Source organism: Neoarius graeffei, chromosome 22 (genome assembly GCF_027579695.1).
Source record: "Neoarius graeffei isolate fNeoGra1 chromosome 22, fNeoGra1.pri, whole genome shotgun sequence".
In the NCBI taxonomy this organism is placed as follows: domain Eukaryota; kingdom Metazoa; phylum Chordata; class Actinopteri; order Siluriformes; family Ariidae; genus Neoarius; species Neoarius graeffei.
Genome location: NC_083590.1, coordinates 42,846,239 through 42,869,060, shown reverse-complemented (window position 1 = coordinate 42,869,060; position 22,822 = coordinate 42,846,239). Strand labels below are relative to the sequence as shown.

At 41.0% G+C, this 22,822-nt stretch overlaps 1 protein-coding gene across 1 annotated transcript in view; it reads right to left on the bottom strand.

The window, feature by feature from the left end:
- Window positions 1-22,822, bottom strand: part of col11a2 (collagen, type XI, alpha 2) — a 239,729-nt gene that overhangs the window by 61,663 nt on the left and 155,244 nt on the right. Inside the window, exons 30-36 of the mRNA XM_060904819.1 lie at window positions 14,174-14,227; window positions 13,385-13,429; window positions 7,026-7,079; window positions 6,901-6,945; window positions 6,737-6,790; window positions 4,335-4,388; window positions 4,175-4,228 (exon numbers count right to left, since the gene is read on the bottom strand). Coding sequence (XP_060760802.1) covers window positions 4,175-4,228; window positions 4,335-4,388; window positions 6,737-6,790; window positions 6,901-6,945; window positions 7,026-7,079; window positions 13,385-13,429; window positions 14,174-14,227 — 360 coding nt within the window. The remainder of the gene's footprint in view (window positions 1-4,174; window positions 4,229-4,334; window positions 4,389-6,736; window positions 6,791-6,900; window positions 6,946-7,025; window positions 7,080-13,384; window positions 13,430-14,173; window positions 14,228-22,822) is intronic.

Here is a 22,822-nt window from a genome sequence, read left to right as displayed (position 1 = left end):
TGTTATGTATCATTTTAGAGAAACTCCATCTGTTTGCCATTTATTTCCACTACAATATGCACTGAAGATTGTGTTTACTCCCTAAAGTATCTGTACATGTAAACAGCTGACGAAATTAGTGCATCAAAAACTGAAAATGACCTATATGACCTCGGAAAGTAGGTCAAAGAATCTGACAACTGATTCTGGAAGAATGGGTATATATTTAGGGTAGTTTACTATAGCATGTTATCAGCCAAAAACACTATTTCATGGTGAAAATTTAATTTTTTGTCTATTTTGATAGTTTTTCATACTTCTGACATTGACCTAGACCGGAAAATCTAAAAGTAGAGAAAACACCAATGCAAAGTTTTAAGTGATAACCATGACATTTGGTAATGTTTGTAATTTTTATATGTAGCTTTTGATAAAAATATCAATTTGTCAACAATCTACAGAATATGCACTAATATGCACTACATCAGGGGGCAGAGCCTTTTCTTACAAAGCCCCACTGTTATGGAACAACCTTCCAAGTAATGTTCGGGAATCAGACACAGTCTCAGCATTTAAGTCTAGGCTGAAAACATATCTGTTTAGTCATGCCTTTTGATAATGGTGTTTATGAGGTAAAGGAGTAGATCTGGAGGGTCCTCAGACATAGAGTGTTTTGGTAAACTGGGATGTATGGATGCTGTCAGTCCCCACTCACTTGCTCACTCGAGTTTGTTGACAGTGTAGTGGCTGGCTGCTTTATGTCCCGGGGCTCCCTCATGCCTGTGTTACCTTCTGGCTCTCTCCTTTTAGTTATGCTGTCATAGTTAGTTGCCGGAGTCCCTGCTTGTACTCGGTGCAATATGTATACTGTTCCTACTTATTCAGGTGACATTGGGCATACCTAACCACCTGTGTTTTCTTTCCCTCCCCCCACCCCAAATCTGTCCCTCTGAGTTACATGGAGTCAACAGGAAATCTTTTGGTGGAGAGGGTGGAGACCTCGACTGGCTATCGTAGCCTGCAGGGAATCGGCTGTCAGACATTCTGTCGCATGTCCCAGACCCGGTGAAATGTAACTGAATTGTCTTGGCCAGCCCTAAGGGTCCCATCTGCATCTCATCATTGCTGAGGAGTGTGCTCCCATCACCCAATCAAGCATCCAGCCAGAGCAGGTCATGATATATTTTACCATATTAACATGCCATTGTTGTGTGTTATGCCTGATGTAAAGACTCTCGTCTCTGCGAGCCTACCACACAGATTTAATACTTGTCATTTTTAGGGCATACCTAACAACGTGTTTTCTTTCTCTCTCTCTCCCCCCCCCCCAATCTGTCCCTCTGAGTTACATGTTGATCCTGGGATTGAGATGCTGGCCTCTTCTGCCCCTCGGACCTGCTTGATCCATCCTGGTGCCCTGTGTCTGGTCGGAGTTTTATCGCACCGCTCCTGTGAAGGACGGCCCCATGAGGACAGTTGAGGGTTATACCTGTTAAAACTGTTAATATTATAGTCAGGCTGTCTGTTGTTGCCCAAATGAGGATGGGTTCCCTTTTGAGTCTGGTTCCTCTCGAGGTTTCTTCCTCATGTCGTCTGAGGGAGTTTTTCCTTGCCACCATCGCCACAGGCTTGCTCATTGGGGATAGATTAGGGATAAAATTAGCTCATGTTTTAAGTCGTTCAAATTCTGTAAAGCTGCTTTGCGACAATGTTTATTGTTAAAAGCGCTATACAAATAAACTTGATTTGATTTGAAGAAAAAATACCAGGTCACTGTATGTAAATATTAAATTATGTTTATGCATTTTTGAAAATAGTACAGTCAAAAACAGAAAATGACCTTTTTGGCCTCTAAAAGTAGGTGAAAGGTCAAATTTGACACTTGATTCTGGTAGAATGTGTAGATGTTTGGGGTGGTTTACTATAGCATATTATAAGTCAAAATCAATATTTCATGGTGAAATGGCTTGACCATTTTTGCAAACATGCAAAATACATTAAATTCAATTTTTTTGAAAACCGATAAAGACTTCTTTACCAAAGAAGAACCTGCACTGGTCCAGAGCAAATAACTTTTGGCACCACTGGTGATTTTGAACATGTTGTGGTTTTGGCTATTTAGGAAACAAACTGTTTTCGACCACAGTCCAGAATGCAGCACTTTCTGCTTGACTGACATCGAAGCTTTTTATGCAGGAACTGAGCACAACATTTGTTTATATAAAATATAGGGGGAGATCCTTATATCTTTAGTAGATACCATAGTAAGTGAAATGAGATTTTCAACAAAAAACACATAAAATATGCTCTGTGACCTTGAAAACTAGGTCAAGGTCACTCATCTTGGGTCAGTGAGCTTCCGTTTTCCGTGGCTACCAGCACTTAAAATTTCGTCTGAAACTGAACAATTTTTGGAAGAATAAATAAATAAATAGAAATATCACAAAAAAACCAGTAATCTTAATTTAGAAATAGATGAAGACTAATAAAATATCAGTGTTTTGTTGATTACCATAATTTAATGATTGTATTTGCTCGTTTATACTACTTTTACTCTTGCTTGATTATGTTATAGTACGGAAAGAAGCATGTGAGGCCTGAGAGTCTTGTGTTAAGTGATAACAGGATGTTCAAGTCTAATTGAAGAAGGATATTGATAGGACAGGAGAGTAATGATGCACAAACTCTGGTTCATGCTTTCATTATGTCTCATTTAGATTACTGTAATTCACTTTTCATAGACCTTCCTGCAAAGTCTTTACAAAAGCCACAATACAATCAGAACATTGCAGCCAGAGTTCTAACCCCATCCTCTCTCAGCTAAACTGGCTACCGGTTCTGTCACGGATCAAATTTAAACTCTTGCTCGTCACTTTCAAAGCCCTGCATAATCTTGCTCCGATCTAGGGTAGTATCTCACTGGGCTGCGACAGCCCAGTCATATCGAATATCAATTCAGTGTGATTCCAAGTGAAAATTGTCGCTAGTTCGCATATTTTATCGCAATTGTTGTGTCTCCAACTAGTTGCAGGCTGTCGCAGCCCAGTGAGATACTACCCATACACTCGCACTTCCTGTCTCATGGAAACTGACTTGAGAAGGGTTTGTGACGGCTTTGCGACACCAGTGATGCATTAGTGGCTATTTTGAGAGAAATTTTGTCACACGAATTTTTTGAACATGTTAAAAATTTCAGCGACGAAGGAGTGACACTTTGTGACTCATGCGAAGAAATTGAGAAGCCCCGCGAATGTTTCAAGACACTTCTGAAACTCTCTCACAAATGACGTTCGCAATTTGTCGCAAGCTGTCGCAGCCCAGTGAGATACTGGCTTTAGGGAACTACTGGCCCCTGACACTCCCACTCGCTCACTACGGTCTTTTAGCAACAACTGACTTGCTGTCCAATGTACCAGACTTTCCACCTTGGGGGTCAGGTCCTTCAGTGCCATTGCCTCCAAACTCTGGAATTCTCTTCCTCAATATCTCAGTGACTGCTCATCTTTCTCTACTTTCAAATCTCAATTGAAGACATCTTTTTCCATGAACATTTCTCTTCCTCTCTTACTGTTTAGTCTTTTTCCCTCCCTCCTGTAAAGCATCCTTGGGATTGTGAAAGGCACTATAGAAATTTAATTTATTATTACTACTACACAGAGTGTATTTACTGGTGGAGAAGAGTAAAGACAGGATATTATAATTGTGCTTCGAATGTACTTCAGCTGACCACAGGCACTGTTGGGCCTATTCTACACAGCTAACACTGAGTCTGTCCTCGTCACCTCAATAACAGTCTTCAGCTCTGAACAGAATGAAACATATCAATTCAGCTGAAAAGCTCACAGGAAGACACCTGTCCTCCCTCAAGGTTCTCCACCAAGCTCAAGATGGAACCCAGGACCCTGTGGGGCAGCACGACTACCCACTATGCCACCATGCTGCTCCTGACAGAATGCATCATATGTAATATGAATGTGTTCTAGAATGGTGATAACTGAGCCAATTATAATTTATTCATAATCACTAATTTTCCACAGAGAAGGGTACTATTAATGTATGTTAATGTACATGTAGTTTATTTTGTAATATAGTTTAAAATACCAGATTGTATACTATAGTCTTATAAATACAGACATTAAAAACAAGCCCAAAAGATATTTAATATTAAAATACATAAAGGCTAAAGAAACATTACCTGAGGTCCAACAACTCCAGGTGGCCCAGGAGGCCCAGACTTTCCTTGGAACCCCTATGGGAAAAAGAAGGAAATTCAATCAAAGAAGAAACATTAATTCCTGAGAACATTAGTACTTTGGTGGCAAAAAGACTAAATCCTCTAAGTAATAAATACTTACAACTTCTCCTCTCTGTCCAGGGTGTCCAGGCAGTCCATCTTTCCCTGGGGGTCCCTTTAGTCATCAGAGGTCAGGTTTCAAAATAAATACAATGTATTCAACCAGCACAATAAATACCAAATGCTTAAAAACACTATTTTTAAAATCTCAAATTAATGTGGAAATTAATGAGCACTGTACATAAATGTACTATTACATTGATAAATGTGACTTGCTTATCAGTGCTGCAAGCATCATCAATCAGTCTTGATATATTAACAATACCTTAAAATGCTTTTATGACAATTCCACTTAAAATTATAAAAAATAAGACACTGGTAATAGAGAAAATTATATTTTATCTTATTAAACCAGATCTACAGTTCATTTTCTTTTACAGTAACCCTGTGGTACATCATCACCCATCACCTTGACATCACTAGCTACCGGTAGTAGCCATTAAAATGTGGTTACACAAACTACAACCCCAATTCCAAAAAAGTTGGGATGCTGTGAAAACTATAAATAAAAACAGAATGCGATAATTTTTCAAATCACTGAAAAAGTTGGGACAGGGGCATGTATACCACTGTGTTGCATCATCTCTACTTTTAACAACACTTTTGGTAACTGAGGAGAATAGATGCTGAAGTTTTGAAAGAGGAATTATGTCCCATTCTTGGCTGATACACAATATCAGTTGTCCAACAGTTCGGTGTCTCCTTTGTTGTATTTTGTGCTTCATAACGTGCCAAATGTTTTCAATGGGAGATAGGTCTGGACTGCAGGCAGGCCAGTTTAGCACCCAGACTCTCTTACTACAGAGCCATGCAGTTTTAATATGTGAAGAAAACAGTTTGGCATTGTCTTGCTGAAAGAAAGAAGGCCTTCCCTGAAAAAGATTTTATCTGGATGGGATGGCAGCATAGTGCTCTGAAATGGATATATATCATTCAGCATTAATGATGCCTTCCCAGATGTACAAACTACCCATGTCATGTACACTAATGCACCCTCATACCATCACAGATGCTGGCTTTTGAACTGTGCACTGATAAACCGGATGATCCCTCTCCTCTTTAGCCCAGTGGATGTGGTGTCTATGATTTCTAAAAAGAATTTCTACTTTTCATTTGTCAGACCTCGGGACAATTTTCCACTTTGCCTCAGTCCATCGTAAAAGAGCTCAGTCCCAGAGAAGGTAGTGGTGTTTCTGGATATTGTTTATATATGGTTTTAACTTGCATTTGTGGATGCAGTAATGAACTGTTTGATGGTTTTCTGAAATGTTCCTGAGCCCAGACAGTGATTTCCACTACAGACACATGTCTGCTTTTAATGCAGTGTTGCGTGAGAGCCTGAAGATCACAGGCATCCAATGTCAGTTTTCAGCCTTGTCTCTTGCATACAGAGATTTTTCCAGATTCTCTGAATCTTTTAAATGATATTACGTACCACAGATGATGTGATCTCCAAATTCTTTGGAATTTTACATTGAGGAACTTTATTCTTACATTGTTGCACTGTTTGCCCACACAGTCTTTTGCAGAGCGGTGAACCTTCCCCATCTTTACTTCTGATAGACTCAGCCTCTCTGGGATGCTCTTTTTGTACCCAATCATATTACTGACCTGTTGCCAATTAACCAAATTACTTTTTTTTTAGCATTACACAACTTTTTCAGTCTTTTTTTGGCCCTGTCCCAACTTGTCTGAAACGTCTTGCTGATATTCAAATTCAAAATGAGCCTATATTTAAAAATAAAAAACATTAAAATTTCTCAGTTTCAACATTTGATATGTTGTCTTTGTACTATTTCCAATGAAATATAGGGTTTCCATGATTTGCAAATCTTCACGTTCTGTTTTTATTTATGTTTTACGCAGTGTCCCAACTTTTTTGGAATTGGGGTTGTAAGAGACAAGTAAATCTGCTCATTTAAGGTTTGGTGAGGTTAAATATGATGATTGTCAACCTTTTAGAAACATTATGATAGCTTTTACATTGAATAACATTGTTTTGTGCAGTAATTGCACTATGATGCTCCACACAAATAGGGTGTGCATATAATAAGCTGTACTCTGTGTGTTGTGTTAATTTTCCACAAGTAAACATTTGAAACTAAAAATATTTCGAGGGCTTTGGGGTGGATATTGGGTATTCAAACCTTAACTACACCGCTGGCTTTATTCCACATCTGTGGTGAAATGCTTGGAAGTGCTGAAATACCTCCCAGACCTGCTCCTTATTGAATTGATTCATCAACAGTTAAAAAAAATGTTTTCTGTAGTTTCAGCTTCTAGTTTGGAAACTGTAGACTGTTATTAAAATTCAAATATAGATATTCTAATTAAAATGTCCTCTGTTGCATCACTAACCCAGATTACAGTTTCTAATCAGTTAAAAAGAAAGAGTTCTCATACAGGAGGTCCTTTTGGTCCTGGGAATCCATTTACTCCTTGAGTTCCAGGTAATCCCTGAAATGGTACATAAAAACAGAAAGTGAGATTAGATGGGATTAGAATTATTTCAACAAATTATTTCAATAAAAAATAACAATAAAATAATTTTTAAAAAAAAGCCTTACCCTCTCGCCTGGTGGTCCAGGAGGACCGTCACTACCAGATGAACCCTAAAATATATAATTATTTAGTTGTCCAGTACATTAAGATGTACTGGTGATATACAGAGAATAATCTAATAGATGTGTACCTTAGCCCCCGGTTTTCCAGTAGACCCACGAGGTCCTCTCTGTCCTCTGGGACCCTAAAATCACACAGAGACATCATCTGATTGTGTTGATCAGAATTACACTGAACAATGTGATACACATTCACATTTATACCATGCTACTGTTACATTCTCCGTTTTGTAAAAATGAATTAAATATTGTTCTATAACAGCACAGTAGTGCTTCCTGCAAGGCAAATTATAGGTTTGTAAAGGTTTATCTCAAACAGGACATGTAAGGAAAAGTCAATTTTGGCCAAAAATACTCTGTTTCTCTAAAAACTTTGTGCTGAACCTTTACCAAATTATTTTAACATTGTCTCATATATATATATATATATATATATATATATATATATATATATATATATATATATAAACACACACATATATATATATATATATATATACACACACACACACACACACACACACTCACTCTCCATACCAGAGGCACTCGAAACTGCCAAACAGCGACTAACAGCTCTGGCCACCCGGTTGAAGAGATACACCAAGGAGGGAGAGGCCAGGAGAATAAACAAGCTGTTCTCCACTGAACCAGTCAAGGTGTACTCTCAGTGGCAGGGGAACAACAACCGGTCAGACCCACCAAGAGCTGAGGTGGAAAAATACTGGAAAGACATATGGGAAAGAAAGGCATCACACAACACCGATGCCCAATGGTTAGTGGACCTAAGAGCTGACCACAGCAACGTCCCAGAACAAGAACCAGTAACCATCTCAATGGCAGACGTCCAAGAAAGAGTGTCAAAGATGAAGAGCTGGACAGCACCAGGCCCCGATATGATCCATACGTACTGGCTGAAGAAGCTAACTGCACTCCATGAACGCCTAGCAGCACAGATGAACCAGCTGCTGAGGGATGAGACCCACCCAGAATGGCTAACCCAAGGCAGGACAGTTCTAATCATGAAGGACCCCCAGAAGGGACCCATCCCATCCAACTACCGGCCAATTACCTGTCTCTGCACAACATGGAAGGCCCTGTCAGGCATCATTGCAGCAAAAATGAGTAAGCATGTGGCTCAATACATGAGCGAGGCACAGAAAGGGATTGTCAGTAACACCAGAGGAGCCAAGCACCAGCTACTGGTCGATAGAACAGTCGCCCGAGACTGTAAGAAGAGACAAACCAACCTGTGCACTGCCTGGATTGACTACAAGAAAGCCTACAACTCAATGCCACACACATGGATACTGGAATGTCTGGAACTGTATAAGATCAACAGGAACCTAAGGACCTTCATCCAGAACTCAATGGAAATGTGGAAGACAACCCTAGAGGCCAACTCAAAACCCATTGCCCAAGTCAACATCAAGTGCGGCATATACCAAGGAGATGCGCTATCACCACTGCTGTTCTGCATAGGCCTGAACCCCCTCAGTCGGATCATCACAAAGAGCGGCTACGGGTACCGATTCCATAGTGGGGCAACAATCAGCCACCTGCTCTACATGGATGACATCAAGCTGTATGCCAGGAACGAGCGAGAAATAGACTCGCTGATCCACACCACCCGGATCTACAGCGATGACATAGGGATATCATTCGGATTGGACAAGTGTGGCCGGATGGTCTCAAAGAGAAGCAAGATGATCTGGACTGAGGGGATTGACCTACCAGAGGGCAACATAGGTGATATCCAAGACAGCTACAAGTACCTTGGCATCCCACAGGCTAATGGAAACCATGAAGAGGCCACAAGGAAGTCAACCACAGCCAAATACCTCCAGAGAGTAAGGCAGGTCCTGAAAAGTCAGCTGAATGGTAAGAACAAGGTCCGAGCCATCAACATGTATGCACTACCAGTCATCAGATACCCCGCTGGTATCATAAATTGGCCAAAGGAGGAGAGAGAAGCCACAGATATCAAGACTAGAAAGCTCCTCACCATTAATGGAGGGTTCCACCCCAAGTCCAGCACCCAGAGACTATACACTAAGCGGAAAGAGGGAGGCCGAGGGCTAGTGAGCGTCATGACCACGGTCCAGGATGAAACATCGAAAATCCGAGAATACATCAGAAAGATGGCCCCAAAGGATGAACTGCTAAGTGAATGTCTCAGGCAGCAGAACCCTAATGAGAGCGCAGAGGAGGAGGAGGAACAGACAACCTGGAGGGACAAACCCCTACATGGCATGTACCACCGTCAGATAGAGGAAGTGGCTGATATCAAGAAATCCTACCAGTGGCTGGATAATGCAGGACTGACAGACAGCACAGAGGCACTAATCATGGCAGCACAAGAACAGGCCATAAGCACAAGAGCCATAGAGGCCAGGATCTACCAGAGTAGATCAGACCCAAGATGCAGACTGTGCAAAGAAGCCCCTGAAACAGTCCAGCACATAGTAGCAGGGTGTAAGATGCTAGCTGGATCAGCGTACATGGAGAGGCACAACCAAGTGGCTGGGATAGTATACAGGAACATCTGCAACCAGTATGGAATAGAAGTACCCAAGTCCCAATGGGCCATACCACAGAAGGTGGCTGAGAACAACAGGGCCAAGGTTCTGTGGGACTTCAGCTTCCAGACTGACAAACAGATCCTGGCTAACCAACCGGACATAGTGGTGGTGGACAAAGAGCAGAAGAGGGTGGTGGTGATAGATGTGGCGATCCCAGCTGACGCCAACATCAGGAAGAAGGAACATGAGAAACTTGAGAAGTATCAAGGGTTGAAAGAGCAGCTGGAATGGATGTGGAAGGTCAAGGGTTGCGTGGTCCCCGTGGTAGTGGGGGCACTTGGGGCAGTAACCCCCAAACTGGGAGAGTGGCTCCAGCAAATCCCAGGAACAACATCTGAAGCCTCAGTCCAGAAGAGCGCAGTACTAGGAACATCGACGATACTGCGCAGAACCCTCAAAAAACTCCCAGGCCTCTGGTAGAGGACCCGAGCTTGAGGATGACATGGATACCACCCCATCCTTCTCACCCCCGGCGGGGGGGTGGTATCCATGTCATCCTCAAGCTCGGGTCCTCTACCAGAGGCCTGGGAGTTTGAGGGTTCTGCGCAGTATCTTCGATGTTCCTAGGATATACACACACACACAGTGAATCCTTCATGATTAGGACTGTCCTGCCTTGGGTTAGCCATTCTGGGTGGGTTCCATCCCTCAGCAGCTGGTTCATCTGTGCTGCTAGGCGTTCATGGAGTGCAGTTAGCTTCTTCAGCCAGTACGTATGGATCATATCGGGGCCTGGTGCTGTCCAGCTCTTCATCTTTGACACTCTTTCTTGGACGTCTGCCATTGAGATGGTTACTGGTTCTTGTTCTGGGAGGTTGCTGTGGTCAGCTCTTAGGTCCACTAACCATTGGGCATCGGTGTTGTGTGATGCCTTTCTTTCCCATATGTCTTTCCAGTATTTTTCCACCTCAGCTCTTGGTGGGTCTGACCGGTTGTTGTTCCCCTGCCATTGAGAGTACACCTTGGCTGGTTCAGTGGAGAACAGCTTGTTTATTCTCCTGGCCTCTGCTTCCTTGGTGTATCTCCTCAACCGGGTGGCCAGAGCTGTTAGTCGCTGTTTGGCAGTTTCGAGTGCCTCTGGTATGGAGAGTGAGTTGTACTTCCTAGGCGCCCCTTTATTCACCATGTTCCCTTTCTGTAGTTCAGCTAGCTGGCTAACTTCTCTCCTTGCTGCCTTTATCTTGGCCTCTAATCGTCTCTTCCATGGTGGATACTGTTTGTTATGTCCCGAGCCCACCTTGTGTCCAAGCATCTCCATGATTACTGTTGCTGTACTGTGTATCAGCTTGTTGGTCTCAGTGATGGTTCTTGTGGAGATTGTCTTCAGAGCAGCATTCACATCTACTAGTAGATCTTCTGAAGGTACTTGGCAACTCAGCTTTGGTATTCGTCGGGGGCTCCAGGTTTCCAGTTGGGTCACGATCTTCCTTCTCAGGTCAGCAGCTCTTGTGTTGAGGCTGTTAGCTGCTGGGGCTTGGTACCCAATCTCTGGTTGTGGGGATGATGACATCTCCCCGCTGACCTGTCTTCCTGGCTCCCCCTTGCCGTAGCATCGTTGTTGTATTTCATTAATCTCTAGTTGTGATAGCAGATTTCGATTATGGATGTTGGAACACTGGGCTAATAGCTGTTTCTTTGTTAGCCTTGATTGTGGGTTTCGAAGTATCCAATGGTCCCACATTCTCTGCATGTATCCCCTCTCTCTGGGATTGCTTGTATAGTAGCATTCCAGCAAATCCGTATTTTCTGTCCTCGTCCATCGATGTCTTGTTCCAGTAGCCCATTTCTCATCAGTTTGCCCTGGTTCCCTAGCAACTGACGCAGACCTTGTTGACCCGGGCGACGTCTGAGCCGGTATGACTCTATCAGTTATGTTTTCGCTCATTCCTGAGGTAGGCTGATATATCATGAGGGGTTTTTGCCTAAGGACCCTTACTGGATGATGTTTTGCCCCGACCGGGATTCGAACCCCGATCTCCTGCGTCGTAGTCAGTGAGCATTACCACTGTACTATCCAGCTGATACACATATACACACACACACAGTGGTGCTTGAAAGTTTGTGAACCCTTTAGAATTTTCTATATTTCTGCATGAATATGACATAAAACATCATCAGATTTTAACACAAGTCCTAAAAGTAGATAACAAGAACCCAGTTAAACAGAGACAAAATGAGACAAAAATATTATACTTAGTCATTTATTTATTGAGGAAAATGATCCAATATTACATATCTGTGAGTGGCAAAAGTATGTGAACTTTTGCTTTCAGTATCTGGTGTGACCCCCTTGTGTAGCAATAACTGCAACTAAACATTTCTGGTAACTGTTGATCAGTCATGCACACTGGCTTGGAGGAATTTTAGCCCATTCCTCCATACAGAACAGCTTCAACTCTGGGATGTTGGTAGGTTTCCTCACATGAACTGCTCGCTTCAGGATCTTCCACAACATTTTGATTGGATTAAGGTCAGGACTTTGACTTGGCCATTCCGAAACATTAACTTTTATTCTTCTTTAACCATTCTTTGGTAGAATGACTTGTGTGCTTAGGGTCGTTGTCTTGCTGCATGACCCACCTTCTCTTGAGATTCAGTTCATGGACAGATGTCCTGACATTTTCTTTTAGAATTCGCTGGTATAATTCAGAATTCATTGTTCCATCAATGATGGCAAGCCATCCTGGCCCAGATGCAGTAAAACAGGCCCAAACCATGATATTACCAGCACCATGTTTCACAGATGGGATAAGGTTCTTATGCTGGAATGCAGTGTTTTCCTTTCTCCAAACATAACGCTTCACATTTAAACCAAAAAGTCTGATTTTGGTCTCATCCATCCACAAAACTTTTTTTTTCCCAATAGCCTTCTGGCTTGTCCACATGATCTTTAGTAAACTGCAGATGAGCAGCAATGTTCTTTTTAGAGAGCAGTGGCTTTCTCCTTGCAACCCTGTCATGCACACCATTGTTGTTCAGTATTTTCCTGATGGTGGACTCATGAACATTAACTTTAGCCAATGTGAGAGAGGCCTTCAGTTGCTTAGAAGTTACGCTGGGGTCATTTGTGACCTCGTCGACTATTACATGCCTTGCTCTTGGAGTGATCTTTGTTGGTCGACCACTCCTGGGGAGGGTAACAATGGTCTTGAATTTCCTCCATTTGTATACAATCTGTCTGACTGTGGATTGGTGGAGTCCAAACTGTTTACAGATGGTTTTGTAACCTTTTCCAGCCTGATGAGCATCAACAACAACGCTTTTTCTGAGGTCCTCAGAAATCTCCTTTGTTCGTGCCATGATACACTTCCACAAACGTGTTGTGAAGATCAGACTTTGATAGATCCCTGTTCTTTAAATAAAACAGGGTGCCCACTCACAACTGATTGTCATCCCATTGATTGAAAACACCTGACTCTAATTTCACCTTCAAATTGACTGCCAATCCTAGAGGTTCACATACTTTTGCCACTCACAGATATGTAATATTGGATCGTTTTCCTCAATAAATAAATGACCTAGTATAATATTTTTGTCTCATTTGTTTAACTGGGTTTTCTTTATCTACTTTTACAACCTGTGTGAAAATCTGATGTTGTTTTCGGTCATATTCATGCAGAAATATAGAAAATTCTAAAGGGTTCACAAACTTTCAAGCACCATTGTGTGTGTGTATATATATATATATATATATATATATATATATATATATATATATATACACACACACGAAACTGTAGTAGAATGTCCTTAATATATTTATCTAATAATTAATAATTTTACATTTTATAAACATGTTAACAAATGGAGAAGAAGAACAGAACAGAGGAAACAGAAGAACTGGATCATACTGTTGGTCCTCTCAGTCCTCTTGGTCCTGGTTTTCCAATTAGACCCTGCAGAAAAATATACAGTTAAATTATGAGAGTTTATTGCTTCAAAATGATGCAAACAAACAAGATATTGTTCTTCCAGTTAAGAATATGCTACATACAACACTTAAAATTCACTGTCACTTAATTGGAAGAAACATACAGAAACAAACAAACAAACATGTAAATAAATAAATAAAGTAAATAAATATTTCAAGGCCTATTTTACATTTTCTTATTATTTTATATTTTCATATTTTGCTTATATTTTAAAGAATATATGAATTTTGATTCTATCTAAATATTACTCATTGTAAAAAGTCCATGGGTTAAAAAATGTAAAACAGTATGCTTGAAATAATAATTTAAAAAATGAAATGTCTAACATTAACAGTCAGGTCTAAAATATGTATAATTAAAAGACAAAAATATTAGAAAATATTTCTGAACATAAAAAGTACACAGTTCAGGATTGGTGCATGACACACACACACACACACAAAAAAAATAGTTTTAAAAATCTAAGTAGAGTCTGGCACAATAATATTTTTACATAATGAAATTTTTTTGTGTGTTTTAATGTGCAGTAGTTTTGAAGGCTCCAGTGATTTGGAGGTGATTTACATTACATTTTAAAATATAAAAAAAAGCCTTAAACTGACTGTCCATTAGTGTGGACACTGTGCATGGAAGGCTTAATAAGATTGAATTTAATCAAATGTATGGCTCCAGGATTAAAGTGATTGTCGTAAAATGATCAAATCTTACCCTTGCACCTTTCTCTCCATTTGCACCAGGGAATCCTGGGAAACCAAGTGAGCCCTGAAACATAAAAGTAATTTGTTTTATGTTATAATAATAATAATAATAATAATAATAATAATAATTTTTTAAATTATTATTATTATTATAACAAAAAATTTATGTTAAATTTTAATTTGTTTTATGTTATAATAATAATAATTTATTATTATTATTATTATTATTATTATTATTATTATTATTATACACACGCACGCACACACACTCTCTTGAAAAAATATTAAATAATACTTCTATGGGCAGCACGGTGGTGTAGTGGTTAGCACTGTCACCTCAAAGAAAGAACAGAGTTCGAGCTCAGCGGCCGATGAGGGCCTTTCTGTGTGGAGTTTGCATGTTCTCCCCATGTCTGCGTGGGTTTCCTCCGGGTGCTCCGGTTTCCCCCACAGTCCAAAGACATGCAGGTTAGGCTAATTGGTGGCTCTAAATTGACCATAGGTGTGAATGTGAGTGTGAATGGTTGTTTGTGTCTCTATGTGTCAGCCCTGCAATAACCGGGCAACTTGTCCCCCGCCTCTTGCCCATAGTCAGCTGGGATAGGCTCCAGCTTGCCTGCGACCCTGCACAGGATAAGCGGCTACAGATAATAGATGGATGGATAATATTTCTATCTAGTTTAGTGTAAGATCATGAAACTGAATGCATGACTGGCTGCTCCCCCATGTGTGTGTGTTTTCAGTGTATAGAAGAATGTACATTCAAGCACAGCAATATTCCTCCACTGTATTTAACCCACCTGAAGCAGTCAAGACATGCATGCACACACAAGTGAGCAACAAGTGCACGCACACACACACACACACACACACACACACACACACTCCCAGAGCAGTGGGCAGCCATGCTACAGCGCCTGGGGATAGGTGCCTTGCTCAAGGGCACTTCAGCCATGATACAGAGGGAGGGGAAAGTGCTGTTCATTCACTCAACTCCTCTCACATTTTTCCTGCCCAGGGATCAAACCGGCAATGCCTTGGGCCCAAGGCTGCTTCTCTAACCTTCAGGCCATGGCTGCCCCATATGAGTGGGATTGTTCTCCTCAGTGGTATTACTGTTAAAGATTACTGACAAGTGTTAAATACAGTATTAAATATTGAGTATGCTAAGAAACATGTTATCATGAAACAGGATGTCACTCCTGCATTATACTACTCTGGAGTGAATGTTTATCATAATGCAGATGAGAGTCGACATCATGCTGTCATCCAGCATACAGTCTAGCAACTCAGTTTGAGAATTTTGGACATATCCTTGTTCAACTGTGTTTGATACAGCCCCAGAACCAGCACCAGATGTGCTTCACTCGCCATTGTTACAGAGACTAGCAGAAGAGGTAATATCATTAACCAGGGTTGCCATGTTTAAGCAAAGTTGTAGTAGTGAATGAGGACTTTATGAACATATAACTGTATACACTGGGACCCTGCCTCAGTGGACGAACCCTCACTGCTCCCTGGGACATTCCACCGAATGGGTGCCATTTGCTTGTTGTAGCACTCCCAAATTAAACTCAATTTGTTATATCTTTTCAACACTGATTATTCAAAATGTGTATTGATCAACCTCAGGCTACGTTATTTATTTTTTTACAAGGTTTGGAAGTCAAAGATGGCTGCATTTTTTTCAGTCCTGTTACCAAAACTCAAGTGAGATCTGAAAGTAACAGGACTGAGTTTTTAGCCTAGGATTAGCTAATACATGGAATTAAGCCACATGGCGTCATCGCTAATAGCATGACCACACTTAGCACATTCTAGTGATTTACCAAAAATCTGTATTTTAAAAATAAACAAATATCATCTGAGAAATAATTTCAGTAACATGACAGTATGTTGACATTGACCTTATCAGTCAAAGTTAAAAAATCATCAAATATACAGAAAAATAAATGAGAGAACTAACTTTTGGTCTTCCCATGGCCTTCAGAAGACACAACTGATGTAACTTCCTGTTGAGCATGTGATTTATGGAATGTTCCAAATTTGTCAGATGGGGTAATATGTTTGGGTAACAGGACTGAGTGAAAACCCAGGGACACAATTAAATGTGTATTTTAACTAAGATATTGTGGATTTCTTATGAAAAAATCTATTTAAACCATGGATAGGATATGGAGTCACACAACAGTGCAAAAGAAATACTGTTTCTGAAGGATTTTAATCATAATATTTCATAGTTAAGTATAAAGTTAGAGTGCGGGGACATGTAACACATGCTATTTTTCAGTGTTTTAGGTAGTTTTTATTAATCCTTACAATTATATATCTTAAATTTGAGATCAGATCGATGTGCAGGACATTCTGCGTAATAAGGAAATGTATTTTAAAGTACATTTTTATGTGCATTTATACATATAATTTTTTAGGGATGGAAATGGCACCGATTCGGTGGAATGGCTCCCCTACAATCCTAAACCCGATTGTTTTTCTTTATTATTTTCTCTCCTTTTTCTCTTTGCATTATTATTATTATTATTATTATTAATATTATAACCTTGCCCGGGAAGGAGTCCACCAGGGCATTGTTTTCGGTCTGGTTTCTGTTTGTTGCTTTGAATTTTTTTGTAAACAATGCTTGTTTGTTTACAAAAAACAAATGGGTTTAGAATTGTAGGGAGCAGTGAGAGTTCGTCCACTGAGGCAGGCGAGGCAGGGTCCCAGTTATATGTTCATAAAGTCCTCATTCACTACTACAACTTTGCTTAAACATGGCAATCCTGGTTAATGATATTACCTCTTCTGCTCGTCCCTGTAACAATGGCGAGTGAAGCACATCTGGTGCTGGTTCTGGGGCTGTATATATGCTCAACACAGTTGAACAAAGATATGTCCAAAGTTCTCAAAATGAGTTGCTAGACTGTATGCTGGATGACAGCATGATGTCGACTCTCATCTGCCTGTTATAGGATTATGATTGTTTAATAAGATCCTAGAGAATGAGAAAATACCAAATGAATGGAGAGTGTGCTAGTCCCAATATACAAGAATAAGGGAGATGTACAGAGCTGCAGTAATTACAGAGGAATAAAATTGATGAGCCACACCATGAAGCTATGGGAAAGGGTATTGGAGGCGAGATTGAGAAGAGAGGTAGCAATCTGTGAACAGCAGTACGGGTTTATGCCAAGGAAGAGCACGCCGGATGCAATTTTTGCTTTAAGAACATTAATGGAGAAGTACAGAGAAGGCCAGAGAAAGCTACATTGCGTGTTTGTAGACCTGGAGAAGGCATACGATAGAGTGCCGAGAGATGAGTTATGGTATTGTATGAGAAAGAGTGGAGTGAATGAGAAGTATATTAGAGTGCTGCCAGGGCCATAACCAGGATTTTTCAAATACCGAGGTCAAGCATGGCTGACAGCACCGAAGGCCCCCCCGGCACAACTTAAATAAATAAATAACAAACCAAGGATAGATTTGGTGGTGGACAGATTTATTTTAACAATTCTACAACTGTGGCACCATAACTGTGGTGTTTTATCTGACATAAAAGTAGAAAGGTAGTGAACTCTTGAACTGAGTATACATACCTAAAGTACCAGTTACCTAAAGTATTGGCATTATTTACATTGCAGCATACACATGACAGAAAGGGTGTGAACTGCTGAATTGTAAGCTTTAGTATTACACCTTAAAATAATAGTGTGTGTGTGTGTGTGTGTGTGTGTGTGTGTGTGTGTGTGTGTGTGTGTGTGTGTGTGTGTGAGAGAGAGAGAGAGAGAGAGAGAGAGAGAGAGAGAGAGTGACTGAGAGTTTGTGTGTTATTTGTGGGTGTCTGTATGTGTAGAGACATTCTGAGCAGTAATGTAAAGGCATCAGTCTATCTGGCTGTCTTGAATTGAGATCCATTTGCATGCATTCTCTGAAACAGAGTGTTCTCACCATTGCCTGTAATGTAAGTTTGGCTCATAACACATTTACTTCAACAATTCTAAAACTGTGCCATCATAACTGTGGAGTTTTGTCTGACATAAAAGTCAAAACTGAACTGAACTGAGTGTATTGCTCAGCTACCTGAAGTACTGGCATTATTTACATTTCATTATCTTAAATTACATTAGAATGTAGGGCTATTAGTTCTGTGTAAAGACTATGTATTAGAGAGAGTGTGAGAGTGTATTATTTGTGTGTGTGTGTGTCTGTGTGAGTGAGTGAGAGAGAAAGAGAGAGAGTTACTCAAACAAGCCCGTTTAGTCAGCCCTGCACAGGGCTGCCTGTGACAACATAGTTTTGAATGTTTCTCGAAATGCTAACTAAAATGTAATAGGCAATGACAATGAAATGTTTCTCCTTGGAAAGTTGGCATGACACCGCTGAACGGTCTGCCACTGCACTGACAATATTTTCTCACCTTCCCTCCTTCTCTTTCCCTGCTCTTCTGTTGGCTGTCCAAACCTTAATTTAGTTTGTTGCAACGTTTTCATTTTCCACTCAGGTAAAGCTCTATAATGCGATGTGACTATTAGCCTACATTAGGTTAGGTAGGCATATGTGATAGAGCATAGACTACACCCTGCCGGTTTTATCCAAAACCCAACTTCCCCGGCCGACACTAGTATAGGCTACGTCGCGTGACGCTGCGTTAGACATGGCAACGATAGAGATAGAGGCTGAGATATTTCAGATGACATTAGACAAATGTGAATTTTATTGGGGGGAAATACAGATGACATGTGGATGTGGACGCTGCATCTTACATTGATCACTGCTCGAATTCAGCGTAGACCAATTTTAAATTTCTGAAAAAAAATACCAAGGACATGACCTCGGTGTCCTCAATGGTAGTTACGGCCATGAGTGCTGCAAGACATGTATGAGAACAGTGAAACAGCAGTGAGGTGTGCAGTTGGAACAACTGAGATGAAGGTGGGACTCCATCAAGGATCTGCTTTGAGCCCTTTTTTGTTTGCCATAGTGATGGATAGCTTGACGGATGAAGTGAGGCAAGAGTCACCATGGACCATGATGTTTGCGGATGATATTGTGATATGTGGTGAAAGTAGAAAGGAGGTTGAGTTGGGTTTGGAGAGATGGAGGTATGCATTGGAACGAAGAGGAATGAAGGTGAGCAGTAGCAAGACAGAATACATGTGCATCAATGAGAATGGGGATGAGACTGTAGTGAAGATGCAAGGAGTAGATGTAAAGAAAGTTGGTGAATTTAAGTACCTGGGATCAACTGTGCAGGAAAATGGGGGCTGCAATAGTGAGGTGAGAAAGAGAGTGCAGGCAGGGTGGAGTGGTTGGAGAAGGATTTCAGGAGTCATTTGTGATAGGAAAGTCCCAGCAAAAGTGAAAGGTAAGATGTATAAGACAGTAGTGAGACCAGCTGTGATGTATGGATTGGAGGCAAAGTTGAAGGTGGCGGAGTTGAGGATGTTAAGGTTTGCGATGGGAGTGACAAGGTTGGACAGGATAAGGAACGAGCACATCAGAGGGACAGCACATGTGGAGAGCTTGGGAATTAAGCTAAGAGAGAGGAGACTGAGATGGTATGGGCACATCCTGAGAAGAGATGCAGAGGATGTGGGAAAGAGAGTGTTGAGGATGGAGCTGCCAGGCAAACGAAAACAAGGAAGGCCAAAGAGGAGATACATGGATGTGGTGAGAGAGGACATGAAAGTGGCAGGTGTGGTAGAGAAGGATGCGGAAGACAGGGAGCAATGAAGACAAAAGATCCGCTGTGGTGACCCCTAATCGGAAGCAGCCAAAATAAGAAGTTTGTTTGTTTGTTTCTTTCATGGACGTCGTTAGGTCAATTTTAGGGGGGCTTAAGCCCCCCTAAAATGTTCCCAAGCCCCCCTATAATTTTCAGTGTTATATATAAATCATGGGCATCGCCACCATTGAATGTGGCGGGGACGTGTCCCCTTCACATTTCATAATTCTTCGTTTAGACCCCCCACACATTTAACATAAAATATTAGTTTACCCAGCGCCATTTCTATTGCTTTGTGAAAGAATTCATTCCACTTGATTGATAAGAGAATATACAGACCACTGAAAATCCACTCCGGGTTTTCCGGGCATTCCCAACAACAACTCACCGCGCGCGAGTCAATCTCAGCGTGAGCAGAGACATTTTGGTGCAGCTGCTTGAGAGTGGAGGAGGTGACGTCAGCTAGAGGTCTGCGCGGGTCGGATTTTTCAGTCCCGCTCCCGCCCGCGCCCGCATTGTGCAGTCCCGCTCCCGCCCACGCCCGCAAAGAATTATGATTTTTCAGTCCCGCTCCCGCCCGCAAAGAATTATGATTTTCAGTCCCGCTCCCACCCGCGCCTGCCATATTTTGTCCCGCTCCCGCCCGCAAATCCCACATGATGCAGACGTTCGCGTTATTTCTCAGGAAAGTTCTTGTCTTGACACAGTGTGATGGTGCCCCGCCCCCTACTTTGAGTGGATTTGAGCATAAATATCTACAGCTCACGTTCACGTTTGTTATTATTTACCTTGTTTCTGAATTCGGAATGTTGAAATGGCAGCATGTAGACCTAATAATAATAATTATTTAAGTAGGCTAGTCCGATTTCAGGACTCTTGACTTTTTAACGGTAAATGTACCTCTTTTTAAAGCAGCACTTACTTTTGAAGCACTGTGAGCTTCAGTAAAGGAGCTCTGCTCTTCTGCCATGATCGGAGATCTCAAACACGGAAGAGGAAAGGAATCGGAAACGTACGAGAGTTATTTATCCTCTCCTGGATCAGAATTAGAATTCTGATGACCAGCTCATCTAAGGTGTCATTGAGGCATCATGTTAGTGTGGGTCACTGGAGGCTGGGTGTGAACGGCGAGTCATTAGAGTGATCAAAGGATTGCCCATTAGGGTGATCAATGGCAAATTTAAGATGCCATTCCTCACTCAATCTGGCAATCTGACTCTCTCTGCAAATTTAGGCATCTTAAAATGTTTTTGTTAATGCCAAATAAAATATCCAGCACAAATTATATATGATAGACATAAATTAATAATTTATAAATTGTATTTTAAACACGTTTTTAGTTAGCGGGACTGCAGCTTATCACCGCTCCCGCCCGCAATGGGCTTTCAAAATTTGTCCCGCGCCGCACTGCTTTGCGGCGGGTCCCGCAAGTCCCGCGGGACTCCCGCGGGAGTGCAGAGCTCTAACGTCAGCCCCATTGCCACCTCACAATGACTAGCTTTTGCTAAAACCTTATTCTTTTGTTATATGCCCTCAAAATTAACCTGAGGCCACGTTAAATTAATGTTCAACTAAACAATGAAATAAGCTTAGCCTAATGGAGTATTCTTGGTTGATGATGAATTGTTTGCAGTATTTGCTCCCTCCCCAGACACAATGGACATAAGGAAATTCTTTACAAAGAAGTGAAAAGTCAGTCAAAATTTCCCCACAGGACAGGGTTTTTGTCCCAATGGAAATGTTAGTGCAGTTAGCTGGCTATCAATGTTAGATCAGCTAGCTTAATGTTAGCTATCATTTAATTCAAACCCAGTAGACCTGCCTTACTGTAATGCCAAGAATGAGGTCAAGCCTGCTCTGATGATATTTATTGTTCCTTGTTTTGTCTGGCCTTTGCCAGTTTTCTGGAAAGTAACATGGGAAATCAGTGTATGGGGAAGGAATAGTAGAAAGGAAAGCAATGGAGAGTGATGGATGTTATTCCAGGTGGATTGTGAAAGAAAGGGGGATAAAAGTTATGAAGTGGTAGAAATTGTGGTGGCACCAATGTAAGAAGGAGTTATATCTATAAATCTATTTGTTATACTCATCTGTAAATGTTACTGTAGTACCACCATTGCATGTAGGTTGACAAAACTGCACTTGTTCATTGTGTGACGTTATCTTTTATGTGTCATTGCTTGACAGTGTGATTTTGTGTTATGAAGACTGCATGATGCCATGTCATTTTTGTTATGAGTATCACTAAATCAGAAAAAAAGTAAAATGCACCCACTAAAGTCACTGTTGGTGGTTAACAAAATTGCACCTGTTCATTGTGTGAAGTTATTTTTTTGTGTGTCACCGTTGCTTGACACAGTGTGATTTTGTGTTATGAAGTTTGCATGATGCCATGTCATGCCTGTTCATTGTGTGAAATTATGAATATTCTTATTTTTAAACATACAGTTGAGTGTCATTATTGCTTGGCACAGTGACATGTTGTGTTACATCTAAAACTAAATAAAAAAGGAAACACAAAATAAAAAGTAAAATGCACCCATAAAGTCATTGTTGGTGATAAATTGTGTCACATTCATCTCATTATCTTAGGCAGAGCGGTGGGTTTAAAAACAGGCTGATGAATGTATGGACTAGTTGTTGAATGAGGACTTATTGTTGAGTCTCTAAAATAGTCATTGAATTAAGTGACTTTTGTAGGTAAAATTAGGTGTTTAACAACCTGTTAAAAATACACCAGAATGCAGGAAATGGCATCTAATTAATTAAAAATTTTCTGGGGGAGGACCCCCAGACCCCCTGCCAATGTGTCCCCCTCACATTAAACATGCTTCTGACACCCCTGGTCAGAAGTCACCATATCAGCACAGATGTACAGGCTATCAAAAAAAACAACGAATTAAAAAGAAAAAAAGACAACATGCACAGTAGGCTATC